General features: G+C 42.3%; 1 protein-coding gene across 2 annotated transcripts; it reads right to left on the bottom strand.

Annotated features, from left to right (window-relative positions):
* Positions 1-1,289: 1,289 nt before the first annotated feature.
* LOC114052958 (tumor necrosis factor receptor superfamily member 14-like) lies at positions 1,290-24,876 on the bottom strand. 2 transcript variants are annotated; one of them, XM_027875763.1, is made up of 6 exons: positions 24,754-24,876; positions 21,075-21,200; positions 17,654-17,809; positions 10,974-11,064; positions 7,146-7,324; positions 1,290-1,826 (listed from the first exon to the last, which is right to left on the bottom strand). In XM_027875763.1, the coding sequence occupies exons 1-6, from the start codon at positions 24,830-24,832 to the stop codon at positions 1,813-1,815; spliced, it is 645 nt and encodes a 214-aa protein (XP_027731564.1). In that variant the 5' UTR covers positions 24,833-24,876; the 3' UTR covers positions 1,290-1,812. The 2 variants fall into 2 exon arrangements, with proteins under 2 accessions (XP_027731564.1, XP_027731574.1); XM_027875773.1 differs by lacking the exon at positions 1,290-1,826 and adding an exon at positions 9,908-10,070 and having other exon boundaries at positions 7,238-7,324.
* Positions 24,877-26,346: the final 1,470 nt, after the last annotated feature.

Raw genomic sequence — 26,346 nt, 5'->3', positions numbered from 1 at the left:
TTAGGCTAGCTGATAATCAATAAATTGATGATCAGTGGTTTCTCTCAGTAACCAAAGACACCTGACTGGTGAACAACTAATGAGGGGGTGGGCATTTAAATGTGGAGGTGGGCTCAAAGCCTTCAGCTCTTCCTGCTGAGAACATGGTTTGATTATAAGACTAAGTGAACTCCAGCAATCTGGAGAAAGGAATTCATCTCTACCTAGACCACTCTGGTTGGTTTTCTCCTTCATGAGCTGGGTTACCTTAAACTCCAACTAAACTGCAATGTAAGGACATGGGTTGAATGCTTTGGAGTTGGAATTCACCTAGATTAGATTCTGTTCACACTCTAAACAGAAGTAATGCTTCCTAGCTCTGTGGGTCCTGCCCAATATTGCAGAGCATATACTCCAAGGATTAGGCCAATCTCGTCTATCAGCCTCGTCCTTCAGAAACTGACTGATCTACAGGGGCTGGTTGCTGAATGAGGAAATGAAAAGCCTGGATCTGAATTAATAATGCATTATTAATGTAAGAGAAAACAATCATTGCTGTTCATCGTGCCACCCAAGATTAGGTTACACATATAAATATATACAGGCAGCTAGGGCATACTATAGTGCACAGAGTACCAACGCCTGAAGTGAGGAGGACCTGAGTTTAAATCTGGCCTGAAGGACTTCAGAAGAACCTGGAAAGACTTGTATGGACTGATGCTGAGTGAAGTGAGCAGAACCAGGAGAATGTTGTACACAGTAACAGCCATATTGTGCGATGACTAACTTTGATAGACTTAGCCTTTCTCAGCAATGCAAGGATCTAAGACATCTCCAAAAGTCTCATGATGGAAAATGCTACCCACGTCCAGAGAAAGAACTATGGAGTTTGAATGCAGATTGAAGTATACTATTTGCTCTTTTTTTTTCTTGTTTTGTTTCTTCTTTCTGGTGGTTCCTCTTATGGGTTCTAATTCTTCTTTACAACATGACTAATGTGAAAATATGTTTAATAGGAATGTACATATAGAGCTTATATCAGATTTCACGCTATCTTGGGGAGGGAGGTGGGGTGGGGGAGGGGGAGACAATTTAAAACTCAAAAGATTTTGGAAGTGATTGTTGAAAATGAAAAATAAATTAATTTTTAAAAAAATATGGTCTGAGACACTTACTAGTTGGGTGACCCTGGGTAAGTCAACCCTTTTGGCCTCAGTTTCCTCATTTGTAAAATGAGCTGGAGAAGCAAATGGCAAACCACTCCAGCATCTTTGCCAGGAAAACTCTATGGGGTCACAACGAGTCAGACATGACTGAAAAACTAAACAACTTTAATAAATAAATAGATATGTGCAGAGTAAATATGAAATAAACCTTATGTAAACCACCATCTTGTTCATGCTGGTCCTTGGAAAGCAGACTGTTCATTGCACGCCCACACTCACGGCTCATCCAACCTCTCAGAACTCAGACTCTGTTGCCTTGTCTGCCACGCTTTGCTCTGGGAAAGGGCATCAGAATTGGAAGTTGCTGGTGAAACTTTTGGCCTGCCTTAGATATCCCTTGCTATCTGGAATGTTTCTGACTGCAAAGCTAGGAGGAGGTTCAAGAAGAAGGTGGTCACCATTGCTGGGGATGAGCTTTGTCCCAATGGCAGACAGAGAGTATGACTTGGCCTTGGCATTTCACTGCACTCTCAAGGGCATCGTGAAGTTCCCAACTGTCTTGACTCTTGGACATTATTTCCCATAGTGGTGCTGACTCTTGTTGTCTGGTGTCTTGCACAGGCAAGTTGGTGACTCATCCATCAGCCTCGAGGGAGTCACAGATTTTTCAAGGGTGGGATGCTTCAGCATGAAACATAGGAAAGTAGAGATGGAGAAGAAAAGTAGCCAGTTTGAAGCTGTTCCAAATTTTTCAGACCTATTTCTCTCTCTCTCTCTCTCTGTCTCTGTTTAACTATAGTCGCTGATCCAGCCCTTACATATCACAGGGGAGAATTCTGAAACTCAGAAAAAGAAAGTGATCTATCCAAAATCAAACAACAACCTTACATACAACTCCTCACTTCCAGGACTTCCCATGGCTTTTCCCTATCATAGGGTCATAGATGTAGAGCAGGAAGGGGCCTCAGAGGCAATGACCCCATCCAAACCTGAGCAAGAACTCTCTCTCTCAGCTCCCCAGAGCTCGCTTCTCCAGCCTCCATTTGAAGACATCCAGGAAGAAGAACCAGCTCCCTCCTGAGACAAGAGGTTCTACTTGACGACAGCTCGAATGCTTAGGAAGCTTGTCCTGACTTTCAGCCTGATCGTAGGTGACCCTCTTTGTGACTCCCACCCATTGGTGCTGGGTCTCCTCTCTGGGGCCAAACAGAACAAGAAAATCTTCTAAGGAACAATCTGAAGTCACCTATCGTGTGTCCCTTTTGCTCCCTCCCTGCTCCAGACTAAACACGCCCAGATCTTTCATTCAGTTCTCATATGGTAGGAGTATGAGGCCCATCACCATCCAGGCCACCTTTCTCTCTTATCAACATCCTTCCTAAAATGGGATGTCTGGAATACTAGTGTTTTTTATGAAAAGATGTCACCTATTTAATGGAAAGATAGATTTAGAAATCACTGGCCAAATTCAAGGCTGGTTGTCATAGATCAAAGGTAGATGAAAGGAATGTTCTCAGCTAGAACTGGGGACCACCAGGCAGCAACATGAGCAAAAAGATGTAGGATCAGTCAAACCAACTGATCAATCCATAAATCTGGCAAAAGCTACCCACTCTTCCTTTTATGTTATCAGCTGAAATGCAAAGATGAGTGTCAGGAAGCAGGATAGATACATTTGGGGTGCAGTGGATAGAGCCCTGGACTCAGAGTCAAAAAGACCTGGGTTCATATAATGCCTCTGACATCACCTAGTGACTTTGAGCAATCAATCAATCAATCTATCAATCAATAAGTGCTTATTAAGTGCCTATTATATGCCAGGCAGGCACTGTGTGAGGTCCTAGGGTTACAAGTACAAAGAATAAAACAATCTCTCCTCTCAAGAATCTTATATTCCAGCAGGGAACATGAGTAGTGTCTTTTCACTAAACTTGAAATCACCAAAGTAATGACTTTTGATATCTACAAGGAACTTTTCTAGTTTCTGTGGGCTTCATGAGCGCAAGGACTGCATCAATCAATGTAAAAACATTTATTAAGCACCTACTCTATACCAGGAACTATGCTAGGTACTCAAGAGACCAAGACAAAAGAGAGAGAGCCCTTACCTTTGAGGAACTCTCATTCTGATGTGTTCTCCCTCCTCCCTCCTGCCAAAACAGGATCTTGTAAGTACCTGGTGCATACAGTCTGCTTCTCTCTGTCCATGGTGAATTCCACCATCCCCACCAGCCAGTAGGCTCTTTGAAAATTGCAACTGTTTTATTGTTGTACAGTATCTGTACAGAAGAGGAGCTTAATGAATGTTTATTGAATTGAATTGAACTCTGCATTCACCTTGGCTCCTGAACATATTGCTCTCCACATAGTAGGTGATTGATAAATGGCTCCTGAGATAAATTAAATAGATGAATTGACTTGCTTTGGGTGTTTATATGTGATTAGCACTGTGCTTGGCACATAGTAGGTGCTTAATAAATGCTACTTGAGCTGACCTGTGTAGCACATTTTTAAGTGCACAGTTCCTGGCATATAGTAAGTGCTTAATAAATGCTTCATTTATAACCTATATATTCATCTATCCATCTATCTGTCTATACATCTATATTTCCATCTATCATCTATCCTTCCATTATCTGTCTATCCATTCACCCATTCCTCCTTTCATTCAATCATCTTTGCATCCATCATTTTCTCTGTCATCTCTCTATTCTTCCTTCCATCTATCTTTTTAATTTAATTTTGTTTATAACTTTTGTTACATTTTAAGTTCCAAACTGTCTCCCTCCATTCTCCATACCCTGTACTAGAGAAGGCCCACCATTTGACACAGATTTATAAATATATGTAAAACCATGCTATGTGTACTTTTATTCATCAGTTCTCTCTCTGGGGTTGGATAGCATGTTCCTTCTTAGGTTCTTTATAGTAGATTTGAGTGTTTATAATACTCAAAACAACTAGGTCATTCACAGTTATTTTTAAAACAATACTGCCATTATCATATATAACATTCTCCTTGTTCTGCTCACTGCACTTTTCATTATTTCATGCAAGTCTTTCCATGTTTTTCTAAAATCAACCAGCTGATCTTTTCTTACAGCACAGTGGTACTCCATCACAATCATGTACCACAACTTGTTCAGCCATTCCCCAGTTGATGGGCATCCCCCAATTTCCAATTTTTTGCCACCACAAAAAGATCTGCTATTAATATTTTAGAACATGTAGTTCTTTTCCTTTTCCCCTGATCACCTTGGGAAACAAACCTAATAGTGATATTTCTGGGTCACATTCTTCCATCTATCTAACCTTTCTATCTAGCATCTTTCAATCCATCCATCCATCCATACATCCATCTTTTTATCCAGCCAACTATCTATCTATCTATCTATCTATCTACTTATCTATTATATATCTATATCTGCTGACAATCATTACCTCCCTTGGGAGAAAGGAATATTTTCCAAGTTTGCTTCACAAAGTTGTGGTGATAAGAAATCTCATTTATATTGACTTTGTGTGAATTTAACAGATTAGTGATTAGTAGCAGAAATATAACTAGGAATGTCTGTGCCTGGGGGCAAGTACCACAGACTGAACCTGGGTCAAGCCCATCCTCAGTTAAGTGGGGAAGGGCAGGGAGAGTTAGGAGGGGGACAGGGGGAAGCACTCCTCTGCCTCCCAGCTAACATGTCCCTAGATTCACTGAATGAATGTATGATTTAGGTATTGAGATCTGTTGTTTCTTGGTTGTTATTCTTTGTTCTCGAAAAGGACCAAAAGGTCAGGATCAAGGGACAGTATGTCCGACTGTGGCTGATCAGACCAGTACAGGTTTGGCATGCTCTACTACAGGTTGGGCACAAATAATCAATGTGAACTTTTAGGGTGGATTCTCTAAATTTGCTCATCCTGTGTTTCCTTTGAGCTGTTACAATTCTGCTCTGCTCACAGAGCACAGCACCTTCTCTGATGTGGGCACGCCATGCTGAGCGGTCCTGTGCCAGTATCTCCTATGTCACACAATGAATTCCAAAGTTCTTAAGAGAGACCTTGAGAGTGTCTTTGTATCGCTTCTTCTGATCACCCTGTGAATGCTTGCCCTGTGTGAGTTCTCCATAAAATAGTCTTTTTGTCAAGTGTATGTTTTGCATTTTAACAACAACGTGGCCAGCCCATTGGAGTTGGGCTCTCTGAAGCAGAGTTTGAATGCTTGGCAGTTTAGTTTGAGAAAAGACCTCAGTGTCTGGTATCTTATCCTGCCAGGTGATCTTCAGAATCTTCCTAAGACAATTCAAATGGAAGTGATTCAATTTCCTGGCATGACACTGGTAGACTGTCCAGGTTTCACAGGCATACAACATTGAGATCAGCATAATTGCTCTGTAGACCTTCATTTTGGTAATCATTCTAATACCTCTTCTCTCTCACACTTTCTTTCAGAGCCTCCCAAACACCGACCTAGCTCTGAAAATGCATGCATCAACTTCATTATCAATGTGTACATCCTTGGAAAGTACACTGCCAAGGTAAATGAATTTATCTCCAGCATTGAAAACTTCTCCTTTTGCTATAACCACTAATTCCATGTATGGATGCTGTGGTGGTAGCTAATGGAACACCTGTGTTTTCTTGGTGTTTATTCTTAGGCCAAAATTAGCACAAGCAGCAGAGAATTGACCCATACTTTGTTGCATCTCAGATTCATCCGTAAACAGAAAATCATGCACCAATACTCCTTCCATTTTGGTCTTGGCTTGTAGCCTTTTCAAGTTGAAGAATTCACCATCAGTACGGTAACTGACCTTGATGCCATGTTCATCCTCATTGAAAGCACTTGACAACATGGCTGAAAACATCATGCTAAAAAGCATGGGAGCAAGCATGCAGCCTTGTTTCACTCCATTGGTGACTGGGAATGCACAAGAGCTGCTAAATGAAAAACAAGAACTCCACAGGGTTTACTAGCAGGATAGCTCATCCATCTCTAAGAAGGCAGCATTTATTTCCATCAAAAGTAAAGTATAAGGAAATCTTAGAGAGATGAAGGATTCTTGGCTCAGTAAGAAGGCAGAAGAAATTCAGTTTTATGCTGATAGTAACAATCCAAAGTGTTTTTATGATGCCATGAAGGCAAATTATGGGCCAAAGACCTATGGTACATCTCAACTACTCAGTGCTGATGGAGCCACATTGATTAGTGATAAAGACATGATCCTAGAGAGCTGGGCTGAACACTTCCACAGTGTTCTCAACAGACCATCATCAATCAATGCTGAAGCCATTGACCAACCTCAGGTTAAAACCAATCCTTCCTTAGTTGAAGTTCCAACTGAAGAAGAGGTTTGGATGCCATTAGGCTCCTTTCACGTGGTTCTGATTCTATTCCAGCTGAGATTTACAAGGTGGAGGGTCCATTGCTCGTACCAAAGCTGACTGAAAATTTCCAGGTTATATGGCAAGAGGAGGTTATCCCCTAGGAGTTCAAGGATGCCTCCATGGTCCATCTATATAAAGGTAAAGGAAATAGATTGTCCTGTGACAATCACAGGGGGGTCTGTCTCTTAGTCATTGCTGGCAAGATTCTTGCCAGAGTCGTCCTTAATAGACCGATCCTTCACCTGGAAGATGGTCATCTACGTGACAGCCAGTGTGGCTTCAGAAAAGGCCGAGGAATGGGCGATATGGTGTTTGCTGCTTGACAACTCCAGGAGAAATGCCAGGAGCAGAACAGAGGTCTGGATACAACATTTGTAGATCTGGCCAAGGCCTTTGACACTGTCAGTTGTGAGGGCTTATGGAAAATTATGTCGAAAGTTGGTTGCCTGGAGAAGTTCATCAGCATTGTACGTCAATTTTATGATGGCATGCTTGCCCAGGTTCTGGATAATGTTGTTTCTAAAGCCCTGAAGGACTCTGATTTTGGTCAGAGCCCTCTAAATTCAACGTCCCGGGGCCAAATCCCCACTGCTCCACCCTCTTTATGTTTCTGCTTACCTCTTTCTCGGTTGTTTTTCTTTCTAATTAACTTCACTGCCAAAATGATGAAGGCAGTGATAGTGATGATGATGAAGGGAATGCCAATAAGTATGAGTTGGTGGTTACTCTTTGGTGAGCACAATGCATCTGTGGTATCAGTGCCTGGCTTTTCTTCAAATAGACCCCGGGCACTACAACTAGAAGACAAACAAGGACATGTGTCATTGAACATGAATTCAATCCCATCAGCCCAGCAAAACTGAGTGGTCCAACCTCTCCCCTGGTTGCAGTCTGCCATGCGACTCAGTAGCCAAAGAAGCTTACAGAAAGAGAGGCAGAGTATCCCAACTAGAGGGAGAGAAGTAGGTAAAGACAGCAGCACACACCTCTCCAGCTTGTAGACAACACACAAAGCCCAGAGGGAGGGCACACATGTTGGACTGGCTAGAAAGTCAGTGTGCCCAGAGGCTCCAGAGAGATTTAGACAAATTAGAACCACCAGACGATGTTGTTGGGATTTTTTTTTTCTTGTTTTTGAGGTGCCCAGAAGTGCAATTTCATCAGTGTGGGGAATTCCCTGGTAGAGAAATGCCATCCCCTGATGCAGGAATTGTCAGGAACTGAGAGCCTTAGATTGTTGGCTAGGGCATTGAGAGGCTGTGACCTGCCTGTGAGACAAAGCTTACTATGTGTAGAAGACCGAACTCAAGGTTTCTGGACTCCAAGGCAAGCCCTGTATCCTCCACTGCCAGAGCTAACAGTAAGATGGAAAATAATAAGACTGAATGGAATCAATGTCTTGCAATTAGGCTTTAAAAAATCAACTCAAAAAAATCATAGACCCAGAGATAGCTAGGTGGTCCAGTGGGCACTAGCGGACAGAGCGCTGGACCTAGTGTCTGGAACATGGGAGTTCAGATCTTAGTTTAGACATTTCCTAGTTGTGTGACCTTGAACAAGTCACTTAATCCTTGTTTACCTCAGTTTCCTCATCTGTAAAATGAGGCTAATAATAGCACATACTTCCTAGTGTTGTTCTGAGGATCAAATAAGATAATACCTAGAAAGTGCTATGTAAATGTTAGCTATTATTGTTGTTGTAATTTTAGGTCCTGTCCCAATGCCCATTGGTATGAGATGCTCTCCTTATTGGTGAAGATGAATGCCCTGCCCTGCAGGAAGTGGCCAGTCAGCGTTGTTGGGAGGACTCCAGCCTTGATCAATCCTTTCCAGGACTCCTCAGCTTCAAGTCTTTTGGGGGGACTCTTCAAGCATCAAATTACTTCTGGCTTCCAACTTCAAGAAGGAAGATGGAAGGGGCCAACCTCAATTCAGGTTGCTGAAGGAAAGACTCTGGGAACCATGAAAGGAGCCAGCAGCCTCCATTGCGTCCTCCCCCCAGCTTGCTACACTAGAGACTTGGGGGAGTTTGCCTTTAGGTGAGATCTAGAACTCTCTGTTGGTCAAGCTGAGTTATCTGCTCCTGGTAGTAAAGCTCCTTCACTATTTATTTATTTATTTGGCTAGGCAATGGGGTTAAGTGACTTGCCCAGGGTCACACAGCTAGTAAGTGTCAAGTATCTGAGGCCGTATTTGAACTTGGGACCTCCTGACTCCAGGGCCGGTGCTCTATCCACTGCACCACCTACCTGTCCCTCCTTCACTTTTTATTATCCAGTATATATTCTCCTATGTTTATTTTCTCTGGTCTCTCTTTTGCTACAATTTAGATAAGTGGGTATCTTTGCTTTCTGTGAGGCGTGTTCATTGTGGCATTGGTATTAGGTGGGAAGGGGATCAAGGTGAGAGAGTTGGGGTTTCCCTTTCTCCTCCAAAACAGACAAAGCAATCATAAATCAGATTAAACCTGGTCATATCTTAGACTAACAATATTTAAAGGAAGAGATTGTTATAATTCTAGCCTGGTAGCCCATCTCTCTGAGAAGAACAAAGTAGCCTCTGGCCCTAACTTCCTCCTCCTGCTCTGGCAGGAATTCAAATCTTCCTTGGAAAAGGCAGGTGGGACAAAAGGCTAGAGAAGCCTAGTCTTCCTTTGAGCCACATGGCAGCCCACACCACAAGTGGGCCTTATCTTCATGTAGAGGTTTTTCAGTCTCTCTCTCTCTCTGTCTCTCTGTCTCTCTCCTTTCTCTTGGGATCTCTAACACTACATTAATATCATTATTACTAGGGTTCCCCTTCTCCCACAAAATGACGAAATGGTCAGAAGTTGGATTGAACCTAGTTATATTTCCTAAACTAATAATATTTAAAGGAGCAGATAGATTTAGTTCTATCCTGGTTACACCCTGCCCCCCATGTCCATTTCAATTATTATTGTATTATTAATTTATTAATATTGCTGTTTAGCGTTTCACTCTTGTCTGACTTTTCATGACCCCATTTGGGGTTTTCTTGGCAAAGATAGTGGAGTGTTTTGCCATTTCCTTCTCCAGCTCATTTTACAGATGAGGAAACTCAAGCTAACAGGGTTAAGTGATTTTCCCAGGGTCACATAGCTAGTAAATGTCTGAGGCCAGATTTGTACTCAGGAAGATGCCTCTTCCTGGCACTCCTATTTACTGTGCCACCCAGCTGCGAATGATTATTGTTATTGTTGTTAAAACGCATATCAGAAGCAACTTAATCCAATCTTCTAATTATAACGATGAGGAAACAGGTTTGAAGAAGTAAGTCAGCAGCACAATTAGAAAACCAGCTGTAGCAGTTTAGCCCTAGACTGCATTGGCAAGTTTAGAATAAAAGAACTACTGTAATACTTGTCCCATGGACACTGTCCTGGTCAGCCCACATCTGAAGAGTTGTGTTCAGGACCACCCAATTTTGGGAAGTTTCTCGGTTATCTGGAGAGCTTCCACAAGAGGGCGCAATAGGCTCACAGCTTCTGGGCTGGAAGGGCCTTCATTTATAGACGAGGAAAACCTGGTGCAGAGAGTTCAAATTACTGTTAATAGCAGCTAGCATTTATGTAGCATCTCCAATGCTTTTAAAAATATTATCTCACTGGCCCAAAGATAGGATAGCCTGTATGGCATCTGCAGCCAGACTCTTGACTCCAAAGCCCTATCCATGGTACTGGGCAACCAGGGCTCCAAACCATGCAGGTGAGGAGCTATTGAAGGATGGCTTGGAGAGACCCAAAGGTTGTCTCCAGTATTTAAAGGGATGTTAAGTGGAAGAGAAATAAACTCTCTCTGCTTGGCCCCAGAGGGTAGAACCTGGAGTGATGGAGAGAAGACACAGAAAGGCAGGTTTTAGTTCAGTTTCAGGGAAAAATCATAACAATGGAAGCTATCCAACAGAAGGAAGACCAGAAGGAAGCGTAGACAAGGAGAACAACTTTGAAAGCACATGTTCAATTTCTTTTATGCCCAAGAGGAAATGCAAGCTGTATAGAACAGAGATTCATAGTTTGCTGTACATTCAGAGGTGTGCTGGAATCAGCTCAATCCATAAGCCAATTGTTAAATTTCAGGGTGAGCACTCATGCCTCTGAAATTGGCAAATACTACAAATGATGGCTTGATTTGTTATTTTGTTGAGTGACTACACTTAAGAAAATGACAAAGAAAATGTTTTTGATGATGAATAAACTGAAAAGTGTGTCTTGTGTATATTTATGTTTCAGAGATCCAGTTGTGAAACATTTATCTGCATACCCCGTGGATATTTCTTCTTCTTCTTCTTCTTTTTTTGTTCTGCTTTATGTATGGAAATGCTTGCTTTGTTTGGTGTTTGTTAAGGTCAGAATTTTTGTTTAAAACGCCATAAATGAACAAGCAAAAAGAATGAACCACTAAGTCCCAGAGAACATGATATACCTACTTGGTCCATGGCAGACATTGGCCAAGGGTCCCATTGGGGGAAAATGTCCCTGCCTGGCACTCTTCACAGATGGTGTTGTTTCTCTCTGTGCCTGAAAGAGGAGACATGACAGATTTAGTGCTGAGCATAGCAACAGGATTGGAACAAAACATGGCGGCTAGGACAGTGTCCCTGGATTGGTTGGTCCTTTCCCTGGAAGCTGTGTCAGAGGAAAGAGTGTTAGGAACAAATCTATGAAATACTCCCCAGGCTTATGGCAAGAAATTTCTGTTTTTATATCACCTGAATTACTCAATGTTTCTTTTCCCTTACTATTAAATGTTTAACAACCAGCTCTATGAGAGAGAAAAAAAGGAATATAGGGCATGTTTTTATCTTTTTTCTGTTTAATGGACATTATTAACATTTTCTCTATCACTTTCTTAAATCTAAGCAATTAACAAAATGATAAATTAAGCCCTGATTTATACTCTTCCCCCATTTCTGAAGTACCCATGCTCACATTGAAAATTGAACAATCAGCTCTTGGAGGAGCAGTTCAGGCTGGCTCCAGCATACCCCTTATGGCCTTATCTCACCCAGAGAGCCATTTCTTATAATGTAGAATCTTTTAAAAAGGAGAAAAACAGTTCAGGAAGCTAATCAACCTATCAAAAAAAGTGAAATGCTATGTGTAGTGTTCCATACCCCTAGCCCCCTACTTCTACAAAGAAACTGGAGATTCAGGATGAAGTATGGTTGGTTTGTTGTTGAAGAAGACCAAAATGACACCACTCTGTTGGGGTCAAGGTACAGTGTGTCCAACTGAGGCTGATCAGACCAGGAGGAGTTCAGAAGGCTCTACCACAGTCCATATGAACAACTGCAATGGAGAAGTCACTAAATTTGTTCATCTCACCTTTCTTTTGAACTACTGAAATTATGCTTCATTCGTGGAGCTCAGGGCTTTTGATGTGGGCACGCCATGCTAGAAGGTCCCTTGCCATGCCACACAATCAATTCCAAAGTTCTTCAGAGAGACCTTGAGAATGTCCTTGCATTGCTTCTTCTGACCTCCATACGAGCACTTGTCTTGTGTGAGTTCTATGTAAAATAGTATTTTAGGAAAAGGTATGTTTGGCATTTGAACAACATGGCCAACCTATTATTGGAGAGTTGGGCTCTCTGCAGTAGAGTTTGAATGCTTGGCAGTTTAGTTCGAGAAAAGACCTCAGTGTCTGGTATCTTATCCTGTGAGGTGATCTTCAGAATCTTCCTAAGAACATTCAAATGGAAGTGATTCAGTTTGTTGGCATGGCACTGGTAGACTGTCCAGGTTTCACAGGCATACAACATTGAGGTCAGCACAATGGTTCTGTTGACCTTCAGTTTGGTAGTCAATCTAATACCTCTTCTCTCCTACACTTTCCTTTGGAGCCTCCCAAACACTGAGACAGCTCTGGCAATATGTGTATCCACTTCACCATTTATGTGGATATCCCTGGAAAGTATACTGCCAACATAAGTGAACTTATCCACAGCATTCAATATTTCTCTATTTGCTCTAACTACTGTTCCACATTTGGATGGTGGGGTGCAGGCTGGTGGAGAACCTGCACTTTCTTGGTGTTAATTGTTAGGTCAAAATTAGCACAAACAGCAGAGAATCAATCCTTATTTTGGTGTATCTCAGCTTCAGAGCCCGCACTGAGTGCACAATCATCTGTAAATCAAAAGTCATGCACCAACTCTCCCTCCACTTTAGTCTTGGCTTATAGTCTTTTCAAGTTAAGTAATTTACCATCAGTGTGTAATGATGATGCTGTTTTCATCCTAGTTGAAGTTTTTTGACAACACTGTTGAACACATCATGCTAAAAAGCACAGGAGCAAGCACAGAGCCCCACTTCACTCCATTGGTGACTGGAAAAGCACAAGAGCATTGTCCATCATACAGAACCCAGGAAAGCATACCATCATGGAAGTGGCATACAATACTAATGAACTTCTCTAGGCAACCAAATAGGGGATAATGATAGCACCTATTTCCTAGGGCTGTTGTAAGGATCAAATGAAATAATATTTGTAAAGCACTTAGCACAGTGCCTGGCACATAGTAGGTACTATGTAAACGCTTGTTTACTTATTATCATTTAGGTTATCTGAAACCACACAAATGGTTTTGCCCACTTAAAGGATCATGTCTTTAGGGGTAGAAGGGACCTTAGAGATCACTGAGTTCTACTGCTGCATTTTACAGGAGAGGAAACTGAGACCAGAAAGGTCAAGTAAATGACTTACTTGGCCACACAGGTTACTTCTTGAATATTTGAAAGATCTTCAGTTTGGGTAGTTAGGTCCTCTCTCTATGAGCGCAGGTTGTGGTCCTCTTCTATTTTATTTTATTTTTTTATTCATTTATTTTAAACTTAAGTACTAAAACTTAAATACACAATAAGAAAAAGAAACTTATTTTAAACTTAAGTACTAAAACTTAAATACGCAAGAAGAAAAAGAAACATATTATAAACTTAAATACAAAATGAGAAAAGAAAAAAAAAGCATTGCCATATGCACAGCAGAATGTAAGAGAGGATTCAAATTATACAACAATAAATTTCCATTTCAAGAAAGCCTATGTAATAAATACTACACATTGTGTTGGGTGTTATCTATCTTTTCTTTGCTTCCTTGTAAGTTTTCTTTTGTTCTCTGCTGTGCATTTTTACTTTGTTTCCCTCCCCTTCCTCTCCCTCCTCCTCTGAGAAGGCTACAATTAAGCACACACACACACGTCTATGTATATATACACAAACATATATATGTACACATATATACACATACATATTTATACATAGATATATATGTGTGTGTGTACATACATGCACTTACCCATACATATACTTAGGTATCCATAACCATATTCATATATAGACACATACATTCATGTGCATCTATGTAAGGTTGTACTATACTTGTTTATCCTGTTTCTCTGAGGGTGCATAACATCTTCCTTCATAAGTCCAACTCTTTCCATATTTTTCCAAGTCCACCAACTCATCATTTCCTCTACCACAACAATATTCCAACCTTATACTGTCTAGTTATTTTAAATAGTCTAAAATAATATTGATTAATATGGCTTCCATATATTGTAATTTCCTATTGTCCTTTTTTGATTAATTCTATTTTAGCTTTAACTTTGAGATCATGATTACTAAGCCTGCTTTTTTCCCCTAATAAATTCTTTGATCTTTATTTTATGTTTGTGCATATCTCATATTTCCTATCCCTCCTGACTTCTCTAATCTGATACCTTGCCCTCTTATTACTTAACCTAGTGCCCCCTGCAAATATCCCTCCCTTATCCTTTTTTCTCCCACTCTTTCCCCTTTCCTTCTTGTTTCTATCTGAATCTAGAAGACTTTTATAGCTTTTCAAACATATTATTCCTTCTTTATCCCATAGCAATTAATCTAGACACCCTTCTATAACCTCCCCTTTTCCTATTCCCTCACTCTCTTATTTATTTATAAATTTAGAAGACTTTTATTCCCTTCTAAATGTATATATTGTTCTCTCTTTAATCCAGATCTGACGTGAATATGGTTCCTTCTAAAAACCCCTCCCTTATCTTCTCCCCTTCCACATCCCCTTATCCTTTTATTTCTTTCTGAATTAGAAAACTTTTATACCCTTCTAGATGTATACGTATTGTTCACTCTTAAACCCATTCCTGATGAGAGTAGGGTTCTAGAACTACCAGCCCTCCTCCCCCATCTAATCCTCTGTGTCAGTTCTTCCTGTAACACCTCATTTGTATAAGATAATTACTCTTTTTACCTTTTCCTGAACGGTTTTACTTTTTAGAATCACATCATACTCAGGTCTACTCCAATCTTTCATTCAAACTACCCAATTACTATCTTGGTCTCTTATACGTTCGCTAGTTTCCCCTTTCCCAATTCTAATTTTTAAAGAGTTATTTTCTTCCTTAAGATTCTGGATCTCTTTTTCCTATTGGTTGACTTTCTTTTCATAATCTTGTTTTTCTTAGATTGTTCTTATTTAAAACTTTTTTTTCCAAATCTCTTTCATTTGATTTTTAAAGTCTTTTTAAAGTTCTTCTACAAATTCTTTTTGGGCAGGTAACCATTTGATATTATTCTTAGGGGTAGGAGAGGCTTTTTTTTTTTTTTGCTTCAGTATCCTCCTTTGAAGATGAACCCCAGTCTTCTCTCTTCCCATAGTAACTTTTTATAGTTGGGTTCTTTCTCCTTTGTTCATTTTTTTTTTTTATTTGTAGAAGTTTATTATTGTAATCACCTCTGGTCCTGGGGCATGGGGAATGGTGTCTCTGGCCTCAGGACCTCCTTCAGTTCTCCTCTCTGGCCTGGAACCAGACCAAGAACTCTGCCTGCCTGTAAGTGTCCACAGCCAATAATGCCCCTGCCCCCCTGCTTCTGCATTTACTGAGCGTATGCTGGTTCCTTTTCACCCAGGGCCCCAGCAGCACAGGTGGGCCTGGCATTCCTTACCTGCAGAAGTTTTCTCCATCTTACCCTGCTCAGATGCTCGACTCCCCACACTGTCTAGGAAGTGAAAATTCCAGTGGTTGGGGCTCAGGCTGCCTCCCAATCTAGCTAGCCCCAGGGCACACTGCTTGCTGTTTCAGTGGAACTAGCTTTGAAGGTGTTTATACTTTACAGGGACCAAATCTCAGTTCTGGGAATTTTCTTTGGATTTTCTCTCAGTTGTCCCAGGAGGACCACTGTTCTGCCTCAACTCTTGTATATTTTTACTGCTCTACATTCACCCTGAGGCGATATTTTGTCTTGTTTGTGGGGGGAAATCTAGAGAGCTTGAAATTTTCTGACCCACTCTGCCTTCTTCCCAGAATCTTTTCTCCTTCCCTCTCAATTTTAGCAGATGGCCTTTCAGAGTTATATATGAGACATCCATCCCCTGAGGCCTACAGGGGCTGAGTCCCTCTGTACTTAACTAGGCAAGTCCTCAGAAACAGACCTCTAGAAAACCAGACCCCTGGTCCTATTTTAGAAGCCTCCAACACAGCAGTATTTGCCAGAATTTGAACTCTTTGGGGATCACCTTTAAGAACCCAGGGGCACATCATAAATTAAGAAAAGGAGCAACGAAGAAGTTACCAATCAGATCTGTGAATAGGGGAAGAGTTTATGACCAAATGAGAGAGAGAGATGATGACAGGATAAAATGGACAATTTCAGTTACACAAAATTTGAAAGATTTTGCACAAACAAAACTAATATACCCAAAATTAGAAGAGAAGCAGGTAACTGGGGAAGAGGATGGGGTTGGAAATCTTTGCAGCAAGTTTCACTGATAAAGGTCTTGTTTCCAAAATATATACGGAATTGATTCAAATGTATAAGAATAAGAGCCATTCTCCAAATGATAAATGGTCAAAGGACAGGAATAAGCAGTTTTCAAAGGAGGAAATCCAAGTTATCCACATCCTTATTTTTAAATGCTCTAAATCTCTAATAATTAGAGAAATATAAATTAAAGTAACTCCATGGTTCCACCTCATATCCATCAGATTGAGAAGACTGACAAAAAAGGAAAATGGCAAAGGCCGTAGGGACTGTGAGAAAACAGGCATAATGATATACTGTTGGTGGAGCTGTGACTTGGTCTAGACATTCTGAAAAGTTCTTTGGAACCACACCTCAATAGTTGTTTAGATATGCATCCCCTTTGGCCCACTGATACCACTATTAGGTGAGCAAATTATGGAGCATGAATGTAAAGGAATAATATTTCTCCATAAGAAATGGTGAAATGGCTGATTTCAGTGAAACATGGGAAAACTCGTATGAACTGATGTAGAGTGAAATGAGCAGAACCAGGGGAAACAGATTATACAGTAACAATAACATTATAAAGCCAAACAACTTAGAAAAGACTTCAGAACTCAGATCAATGGAATAACCAACTATAATTCCAGAGGACTCATGTTTAAACATGCTACCCACCCCCTCACAGAAAGGTAAAGAACTCAAGGCACCAAGGAAACATATATTCTCTTTGGAAATGGCCCGTGCATGAATGTGCTTTGTCTGACGACACATAGATTTGCTATGAAGGTTGTTGTTTTTCTTTTTCTTATCCAGTCAGGGAGGAAAGGTGAGAAGGAGAGAAGATAGGTTTTTGTCAATTAAAAAATATTTCATTTAAAAGGAAAACAAACAAAGATTCAGAGTCATTTGTGCCACCAAAACACATTGGAGGAGGACACCACTAGGGAGGCTTTGGTTGACTTCCTAGCTCTGCCTATTTCCAGATTTGCCCCAGGCTGTCTGAGGTCCATGGAGATAAGACAGGGGACCCGAAACCACTCTTCATGATCATGGACTCATAAATTTCCATCAGGAAGAGACTTCAGAGGTCATATTATCCAACCCTTTCATTTTACAGATGGGAAAACTGAGGGCCAGAGAGGTTGTGTAACCTCAGGATCACAGCGACAGTGAGGGCAAAGCTGAGTTTTGGACCCAAGCCCTCTCACACCAGATCCAACCATCTTACCACTGTACCACAATTGCCTCTAGGGAGGCAGCCTGAGCTAAGGGAAGGCTGGGAACTTCTCAGGTTTCCAGGGCAGCAGCCTGAAGCAGCAATAGTTCTGGGTGCCTGGGTGGATGGGAGATGGGGCAGGCTCACCTCTAGACTTCATGTATTGGCCAGGGGTGCAGACTCGATGAGCCACACACATCTCACAGTCATCATCTTTCATGTTGGAACAGAAATACCCTGAAGAGCAGCCACACACAGTGTCGGATGTGGGCGAACATGCCCTTCTGGTCACCAAGCCAAATGCTAAAAGAAAGAACAAAGAGAAGAAGGAGACATTTGGTCAGTCAGTCAGTCAACATTTATTCAGGACCTACTATCTTACAAAGAAAGGCAAAAGACAGTCTCTGTTCCCAAGGAACTCACAGTCTAATGGGGATGACAGCATGCAAACACATGTGTACAAACAAGATCTCTACAGGATGAACTGGAGATGATCGAGAGGGTAAAGACTCTAGACTTAAGGGGGAAGGGGATTGACTTCCTGTAGGAGGTGAGCTTTTAGCTAGAATTTGAAGGAAGCCAGGGAAGCCATGAGATGGAGGCGAGGATAGAGCATCTATTGGAATAACCCAAGTGTGAGGTGAAGAGAGTCTGCAGCAGGGAGGATGAGGTGTCAGAGGAGAGAAGGGGGCATAATCAGAAAGTGCTGGAAAAGATGAATTGAACAAGCTTTGAACATAGATTGGATATGGAGAGTAAGAGATAGCGAGGTGGCCAGGATGACTTGGGAGTGGAAATCCATGGCCTCTGATGACAGCCCATTCCACAGGACCATGAGTACTGACTCTGTCTTTCATCCTCACCTAGACTAGAAGGTTCTGGAGGGCGGCAGCAAAATCTCAGAGCCTTCTAGTTCGACTCACTTGTAAACAAGAATCCCTTCTATCCCACTCCCAACCCAAGGTTGCCTAGCCTCTGCTGGGAAAGGTCCAGGGAGGAGGCACCCTGTGGTGGCCCACCCAGTTTTGGGCTCAGATGATGCCCCAGGTCCTGGGCAGTGAGGGACCCTGGACAGGTCACTCTAGGCCACTTCAGCCTACATGTTTGCCTGGCTATGCCAAACCACCGGGTTTTGCCTTAGCCCCGGGTTCATCACAATCTCAGCCCAGTCTAACAACCCCTCCAGGAGGGCACTCATTGTACACTGTACATTATACAGATACAGCCACTGAGGACCAGGTTGGGCAAAGGACTTTCTTAAGGTCATGCAGAGTCACTGAGAGGTGGCAAGAAGAAAGGAGAAGGTGGAAGGGAACAAGTATTGATTTAGTGCATACCCACCACGTGCCAGGCACTGTGCTAAGTGTTTTCCAAATATTATCTCAGTTTATTATAACAACCCTGAGAAGTAGATGCTGTTATTGTCCTCATTTTACAGCTGAGGTAACTGAGGCAGACTGAGGGTAAGTGATGCCCAAGATCACAAAGTTAGAAGTGTCTGAGATCACACTTGAACCCAGGTCTTCCTGACTGCCACACTCGATCCAATGTACCACTGGCCACCAGAGCCTGTCTCCTAGTCAAATTGATAGAGAATAGACTGAGAGCTGGAAGGAAGCTGATTTGTTATTGCATCTGACCCTCTCATTTCAAAGATAAGCAAATGGAAGCCCAGAAAGGTGTTACCTTTTCCTGATTTCCCTTAAGGCTACTGCCTTCCCTCTGAGATTATCTCCACTTTGTCCTGCCTATATCATGTTTGTACAGAGTTGTTTCATGGTGTCTCCTCAATAGACTGTGAGCTTCTCCAGGGTCTTTCTTGGTATCCCCAGCACTTAGCCCAGTGCTTGACACATAGTAGGCGCTTCATGAATATTTCTTGACTGGCTTGCTCAACATCATACAGATAGTAAATGGCAGAGCTGGGATTTGAACCCAGGGTCTCTGAATTCTTATCCAGGACTCTTCTGGGTACATCACTTGGTGTCAATAAGGAGGAAGAAAACTGTTTCAAACTCTAAAAACAGATGTGTCTGAGACTGGAGGAGGGAAAGATGAAAAGCTGTGAGCAAATTCTTAACTTGCAGTCTTGGGAACTGAGTTCAAATCCTGACCCTGCTATTTGCTACCTTGTGACTTTGGACATGTCACATCTTCTCTGGGATCAGTTTCTTCAGGAAAATGAGGGTCCTGGATGAGATGACCTGTATGGTCCTTCCCAACTCTGAATCTGTAATCTTGTGATCTCTTCCACAGGGGCTAGGGAAGGGAGAGACCCTGAGGGGTGCAGGTCACAGTCCCTGGGGAGGAGAAGAAAAGGGGAAATGGGGGAGCAAATCTCTTGACAATGTAAAGTCCTGGGGACATTGTCAAGAGATTTGACATGTTTAAGTAGATTTCCCAATTATGCAAAACAGTCCATTCAAATAGAGAAGTTCAAGTTCCAGAATATTAAGGGGCAAAGTGGATGAGCTGGTCAGCAGGGCCAGCTCCACCACCCAGCATTCCCCTGCCTTCCCTCTCTCCCATCCCCCCACCAACAGGGATACACACCCCCTTCTCCAGACTGATGTAGCCCTGACCCACTTGAGCTTCAGGGGCAAAGTAGGCTAGGATCATGGGGAGGGGATGTCCTTTGTTCTTGAAAACCATCCTCCATCACCGTGGAGAAAATTCATCTTTAGAAATTCATGCCTTTAAGTGAACAAGAAACTACTTTTTAATACCCTGGGAAAGGGCAACATCATCAGTTATCCACAATCTAGTGTGAATTAATTGGTTAACATAATTCCTCCCCGGCAGGCAACCGAGGGCAGGGGAATCATCAGAAGAGAGCAGAGAGATGGAGAGGTAATTAGAAATGCTAAAGCATGGCTGGGGAGGACAAGCCTAGCTGGGGGTTATAGGGAGAGGTTTTGAGCAGCCAGGAGGAAACACTAAGTCATGAGACAACCCTCCTATTCTAATGGCTAGGGGTCAGGAAGATGTAGACAGGTACATTTAAGGTGTTGGTAGGTCTCTAGAGATTAAATCAACCTTTTTTCCCAAGTTCCTAAGGACTATCTCTGCTAATAGCCCCCTTCAGAATCCTAGACATTTTAAGGACTCTGTTCTGAGGTCCCATCCAATTTGGATAGTCTGTATTTTAGGGTCATGTGAGAGAGTGTGAATAAACTATCTTGTGTTTCCTAGGTGGGAAATATCATGCCCTAGAACCTTAGAAACTAGCCCAAGTCCCTCATGTTATAGATAGGCAAACTGAGGTTCAAAGAATGGACATGATTGTCCAAGGTCACACAAGGAAAAATCTGAAATGGAACCCAGGTTTCCCACCTACCAGCACAGCACTCTCGTTGACTCTCTTCCTAACCTGGCACAGCTCTTGCTCTCTAGGTTGTCGACTTCCCCCCTACCCCATATTGTCTGGGTAGGTCAAAGACTGATGACTTTCTCTGGACCCAGCTCCTCTTTCCCAGGGAACCAGAGGGCTCAGGTCAGAACCCTGGAGCAGGCAGGCTTTGGTTTAGATCCAGGATCCTAGATGACCCAAGGCCTCTGAAGCGCTTACCAGGGTCACAGACTTTACACTGGAGACACTCCTTCAGGCCACTCTGGTGTGCTGTGTAGGTCCCAGGATCACAAGGCACACACGTGGTGCCTGTTATTATACTGCATGTCTCTTGAACCCTGTAACCTAATGGTATTAAAGAGTCAGCATCAAGAACAAGGCACAGGCTACCTCCCTGCAGAAGACACTCCACTGCAGCCTCACTCTCCCCGCCCCATACTACCCTGATGCTACCATATGCACACCCTAGCCCAGACCCAGGAAGCTACCAAGGCCACCCATGAAACTTAGGATGGTTTGCTACGAAAATTATGATGGTACACATCTGTATTTCCAGCCCTCAGAGTCTTAGAATCCAGTGTGTCAAAAGTGAAAGGGACCTCAGAACAAGTACTTCAGATGTCAGAATTAAAAACAACTCTAGGACATAGAATGTCAGATCTAGGAGGGACCTCAGTACTTAGGATTCAGAGTTGGAAGGTCAATCTTAGAACGCAGAATTTTAGAGGTGGGAGGGCTCTTAGAATGGAGAATGTCAGAACTAGGAGGGAACTCAGAGCATAGAATGTCAGAGCTAGGTGTGACCTTAACAAATAAGATTCAGAGTCGGGATGGCAATCTTAGAACACGTGTTCTAAATAATAACACAATAATAAACAATAATAACAAAAAATAACCAATAACACAATAAAGAACATATGTTCTAAAATTTAAAAAAACCCATTTTCTAAAATTAAAAGCACCAAAAAAAGTCATGTGCACATGTCATGTGCACAGAAGAACATAGGAGAGGATTCAAAATATATAGCTATAACTTTTCATTTCTAGAAAGCCTATATATTAAATGCTATGCATTATATTGAAAGCTGTCCATCTTTTCTTTGCATCCTTGTAAGTTTTCTTTTCTTCTCTGCTGTATACTTTTTACTTTGTCCTTTTTTTCCCTTACCTGCCACTTCAAGGCTGTAATTGAGCATGGATATGTTTATATATAGGTATTGATACATATATACATGTATACATATATACACATAAATACAAATATAAATACATACATATATAAACATATACTTTCCTTAAGAGATTCCACTACTAATCTTTGTTTTCATGCCTGTACACAAGTCTTTATTTTTCCTATCTCTCCTAACTTCTCTACTTTACTTCTACCTGCTACCTTAGTCTCCTATTACTTCACCTACCCCCACTCTAGCAATCCCTCCCTTATCCTCCCGTTCTCCTAAATCTAAATATCCTTTTGAACACTCCTTTGACCCATTCTGTCTCCCTCTCCTCTATAACTCCCTCCCTTATCCTGTTAGGATGTTAGAAGTCATCTAGCCCTATGCTCTTGTTTTACAGATGTGGAAACTAAGTGACTAGTCCAAGGTCTCACAGGTAGTAAGGGGGAGTTGTAGCAGTCAAGCTGGTCCCTAAGATCCCATCCCACACCTATGTGTAGTAAATTTAGGCCAAGGCAGGTCCAGAATCTTGGGCCCCATCTAAGCTGGCCTCAATGGTCACTGCCATAGGGAACCAGGGAAAACACAAGGTGGGATAGGGTGGGTTTTTAGGGGGATGAAGGTACGAGATGCAGAACCAAAGTTTGTTTGCTTTAGAGTTTACATGCCTGGAGTTTATCCAGAATAACAGTTCCTAAGTGAAGCAGAAGACATACAGTGCCCTAAAAGCTAAAAGCTTTTTAAAGAAACAAATTTTAATTAAGAGTTGTTTTTCCAGCATCTTGTGAAGCCCCTCTGGGACTTGAGGGCATCCTAGAGTCTCTTTCCCCTATCTTGAAATGCCACACAACTTGCACCAAAAGAATTTCCTTTGCCTCCCTTATCCTGTGTTCCATATTCTGTCACCCATCTTCCTCATCCTGTGTCATGACAATTTTTCCTTATCTTGACAACCATTTTCCTAAAAATATACCGTTATCCTATAGGCTGTATAACTTTCTGTCTATATAAGTCTGGGTCCTTTCCTATATCGGGGCCTTTGTTTAGCTCCTTGCTAATCTTAGGCCCTTGTGCTTTGATGAAATGAAGCTCCCAGTGGCTACACAGAAGGTCTAAGTGAATTCTTTCACACTTGAACCAGCTCTCCCAACTCTAAACCTCAACATAACCACTCAGCAGGCAATGAAACAAAAGACTTCTTAAGCATTCTCTATCCGCAAGGCTTAATCTGAGCAGCTAGGTGGTGCAGTGGGTACAGCGCCAGGCCTTGAATCTGGGAGACCAGAATTAAAATGTGGCCTGAGCCACTTTTTAGTTGTGTAACCCTGGATAAGTCACTTAACCCTGCTTGTCTCAGGTTCTTCATCTGTTAAAATGAGATGGAGGAGAAAATGGCACACTACTCCAACCAACATCTTTGCCATGAAAACCCCAGATGGAATTACGAAGAGTCCCACAAGACCAAACAACAACAGATGTTCAAGGCACCAGATTGGCTTTGGGAATAAAAAGACAAAACAACTAGAAACAGTCTCTGCCCTTAAGGAGATTACATTCTAGCATGGGAATGTAATACGCAGAGAGGTAAGTCAATACAAATTCATACCAAATACATAGAGTGATTTGGGGCAGGGAAGAGGAGAGGATACCAAGGCAGAGACAAGGAGGACAGAAAGAGGAGACAGAGAGAGAGAGAAGGAGGGAGAAGAGACAGAGGAAAAGAAAATCAGATGAATTCTTAGTGGAAAATGAAGTATATTTTTTTCATTTTCTTTTTCTTGCTTTTTTTGCAATATGATTAATATGGAACTATTTTTTGCTTGACTTCACACGTATAATTGATATCATCATATTGTGTCCCTTCTCAATGGGTGGGGGAAGGGCTGAGGGAGAGAATTTAGAACTCAAAAAATCTTTTTAAATTAATGTTAAAAATAAACACTACTTTTAAAAAATGAGAGAGAATTAGAAAAGAACTTCTGGAGAGGTGATATCTGAGCTGCTTTTTGAAGGCATTCAGGAGTTCCACAAGGTTGAGGTAAAGAGGGCATTCCAGACATAAGGGGTCCCTCATTATGCAGACAAATGCACAGATGAGGGAATGGCATGAAGGGTCCAAGGGCCAGGAACAGGGAATTATGATGAGTTGAATGGAATCAGGGATCTAGACAAAGGTGACAAGTTTCTCCAGCATCAACATTTGTTGAATAAGTGTCCTAGGTCCCACCTGGCTCTGAACTCCATGGAGAAGGCAGAGGAAATCAGAGATGTGCCCTGGGGGACTTCTCCCTTTTCCTCTCTAACCTCAATGACCACCCAACTGTCCTCCTTCCAGCCCAGACAGTCCTGCATTAAATGCTTTATAGCCTTAGACCACAACTAACTCTAAACTCTGCATGCAAGAGGCATTCAATGAAAGCCTGTTGGCTGAATAAATTTGTCCTGTCCATCAATAAGAACAGCTGCCTTATAAGGTAGTAAGCATCCCATTCCTAAAGTATTCAAGAAGAGATTCCTATGTTGGGGAAAAGATCAGGCTAGATGCCCCTCCATCTTTCTGCTAAGCTCCTAGATGCCCTCCATGGCCCTTCTGAGCTCTGAGATTTTATGGTTCTGGAATTCAAACGGATACATGAAGAAAGGAAGAGAGACTGGAATAAGCAGGCATTTGCCAGAGGAAGAGAGTGATTTGTCCTAGAGAAGGAAACCTTCTGACTTACCTGGATGGCAGGTGGGACAGCATTGCCCATCCACCTTGTACTCTCCTACCATACACTCCTGTGCCTCCTTGAAGGGCATGAACTGAGTTGTAATGATGCTGAATATCTTGGGAAAAGAAAGGAGGTAATGAGGGTGAGGGAGAGAGTGTAGTTCAGGGTGTCAGGAAAACTGGGTTCTAATCTTGACCTTATCACTCACTGGCTAGAAGACTGTGGGCTACCCCCTCTTGGGGCCTCAGTTTCCCCATCTGTAAAATGAGGGGGTGGAGAGACAGCAGATGTACTGGAGGAAACACAGGAATGGGAGCCAGAAGATAAGAGTTAGAATCCTACCTCAGGCCCTTACTGTGCTGCCCTGGATGAGCAATTTAACCTTTCTTGGTCTCAGTTTCCTCATCTGTAAAATGAAGAAATTGGACTTCAAGGCCTCAGAGATTCCTTCCAGCTCTAGACCTGGGATCTTGTGATTTAATCTCTAAGAGAGAGTCCAACCAGTGGGTTCCTTTTTTTTGTGTGTATGTGTTTTGTTTTGAGGCAATTGGGGTTAAGTGACTTGCCCAGAGTCACACCGCTAGTAAGTGTCAAAGTGTTTGGTCTGAGGTCGGATTTGAACTCAGGAACTCCTGACTTCGGTGCCGGTGCTCTATCCACGGCTCCATCTAGCTGCTCCCAGTCTGTTACTTTAAAAAGCACCAATCTGGGAAGACTGGGGGGGGGGGGGGAAGAGGGGAAGGGTGTAGGAAAGAGCGGCATGGATGCTAATAAGATGTAATTTTAATCATGATTAATTCACACTTAATGCAGCACTTTAAAGGTTTCCAGAGAACTTTGCACACTTTTCATCAACAGTACTCTGTACTATTACTCTAACCATTTTTCAGGTAGGGAAACCAAGGCTGGAAGGTTAACCCAGTAAATGTGTGAGGCAGGATTCAAATTCAGGTCTTCCTGACTCCATCCACTCTGCCCCTCTCCAAGTGATGTTGGATGTAGGATTGTCTCCCACAAGCCCGATCAGAACCTGAGAGACCCTGGAGAAGTGAAGGGGAGGTGAAGGCCCTGCCAGAGGGCTCTAAAGGGGAATTAGTGCCTCCTTCGAACAGGCTGCTTATCAAACGTGCTCCACCTAAAACTGCTCGCAGGTGTTTATCTCCAAGGGCGTGGGGAAAGGAGAGACCTAAGGGCAGCAATGAATAGGAGATGAGATAAAGTGCTTAAAGGCACAGTGCTTGGCACAAACTAGGGAGTTAATAAATGCTGGTTTTCTTCTTTCTTTTATTTTATGCATTTACAAACTTGGTTTGGCCAGGAGTCATAGACCTCGTGGAGCTGCCAAAGGAGTCCATGCCTGCCTCCCCTCAAAAAGACATTTATTTCTAATCTGCCCCCTTTACTTTGGGGAAAAGAAAGCTCATTCTCAGAGAGGTCAAGAAGAGTCAACAAGCATTTATTAAGCACTTACTGTGTTTCAGGTGGGCAGCTAAGTGGCACAGTAAATAGACTGCCAGGTCTGGAGTCAAGAAAACCTGAGCTCAAAGACAGTCTCATTCATTTCCTAGCTGTGTGACCCTGGGCAAATCACTTAACCCTGAT

The sequence above is a fragment of the Vombatus ursinus genome, unplaced genomic scaffold (genome assembly GCF_900497805.2).
Source record: "Vombatus ursinus unplaced genomic scaffold, bare-nosed wombat genome assembly UNPS02003861.1, whole genome shotgun sequence".
NCBI lineage: Eukaryota > Metazoa > Chordata > Mammalia > Diprotodontia > Vombatidae > Vombatus > Vombatus ursinus.
Note: the sequence above shows the minus strand (reverse complement) of the source record. Positions and strands in the feature narration are given on the sequence as shown.

What these genes read in the sequence shown, in the direction of transcription:
- LOC114052958 (XM_027875763.1), bottom strand. Translation starts at nt 24,832, where the DNA reads ATGCCCTTCAAGGAGGCACAGGAGTGTATGGTAGGAGAGTACAAGGTG. An exon ending in CTGTCCCACCTGCCATCCAG is followed by an intron (nt 21,201 to 24,753) that starts GTAAGTCAGAAG and finishes TAATACCATTAG; the next exon opens with GTTACAGGGTTCAAGAGACA. An exon ending in CCAATACATGAAGTCTAGAG is followed by an intron (nt 11,065 to 17,653) that starts GTGAGCCTGCCC and finishes CTCCTCTTTCAG; the next exon opens with GCACAGAGAGAAACAACACC.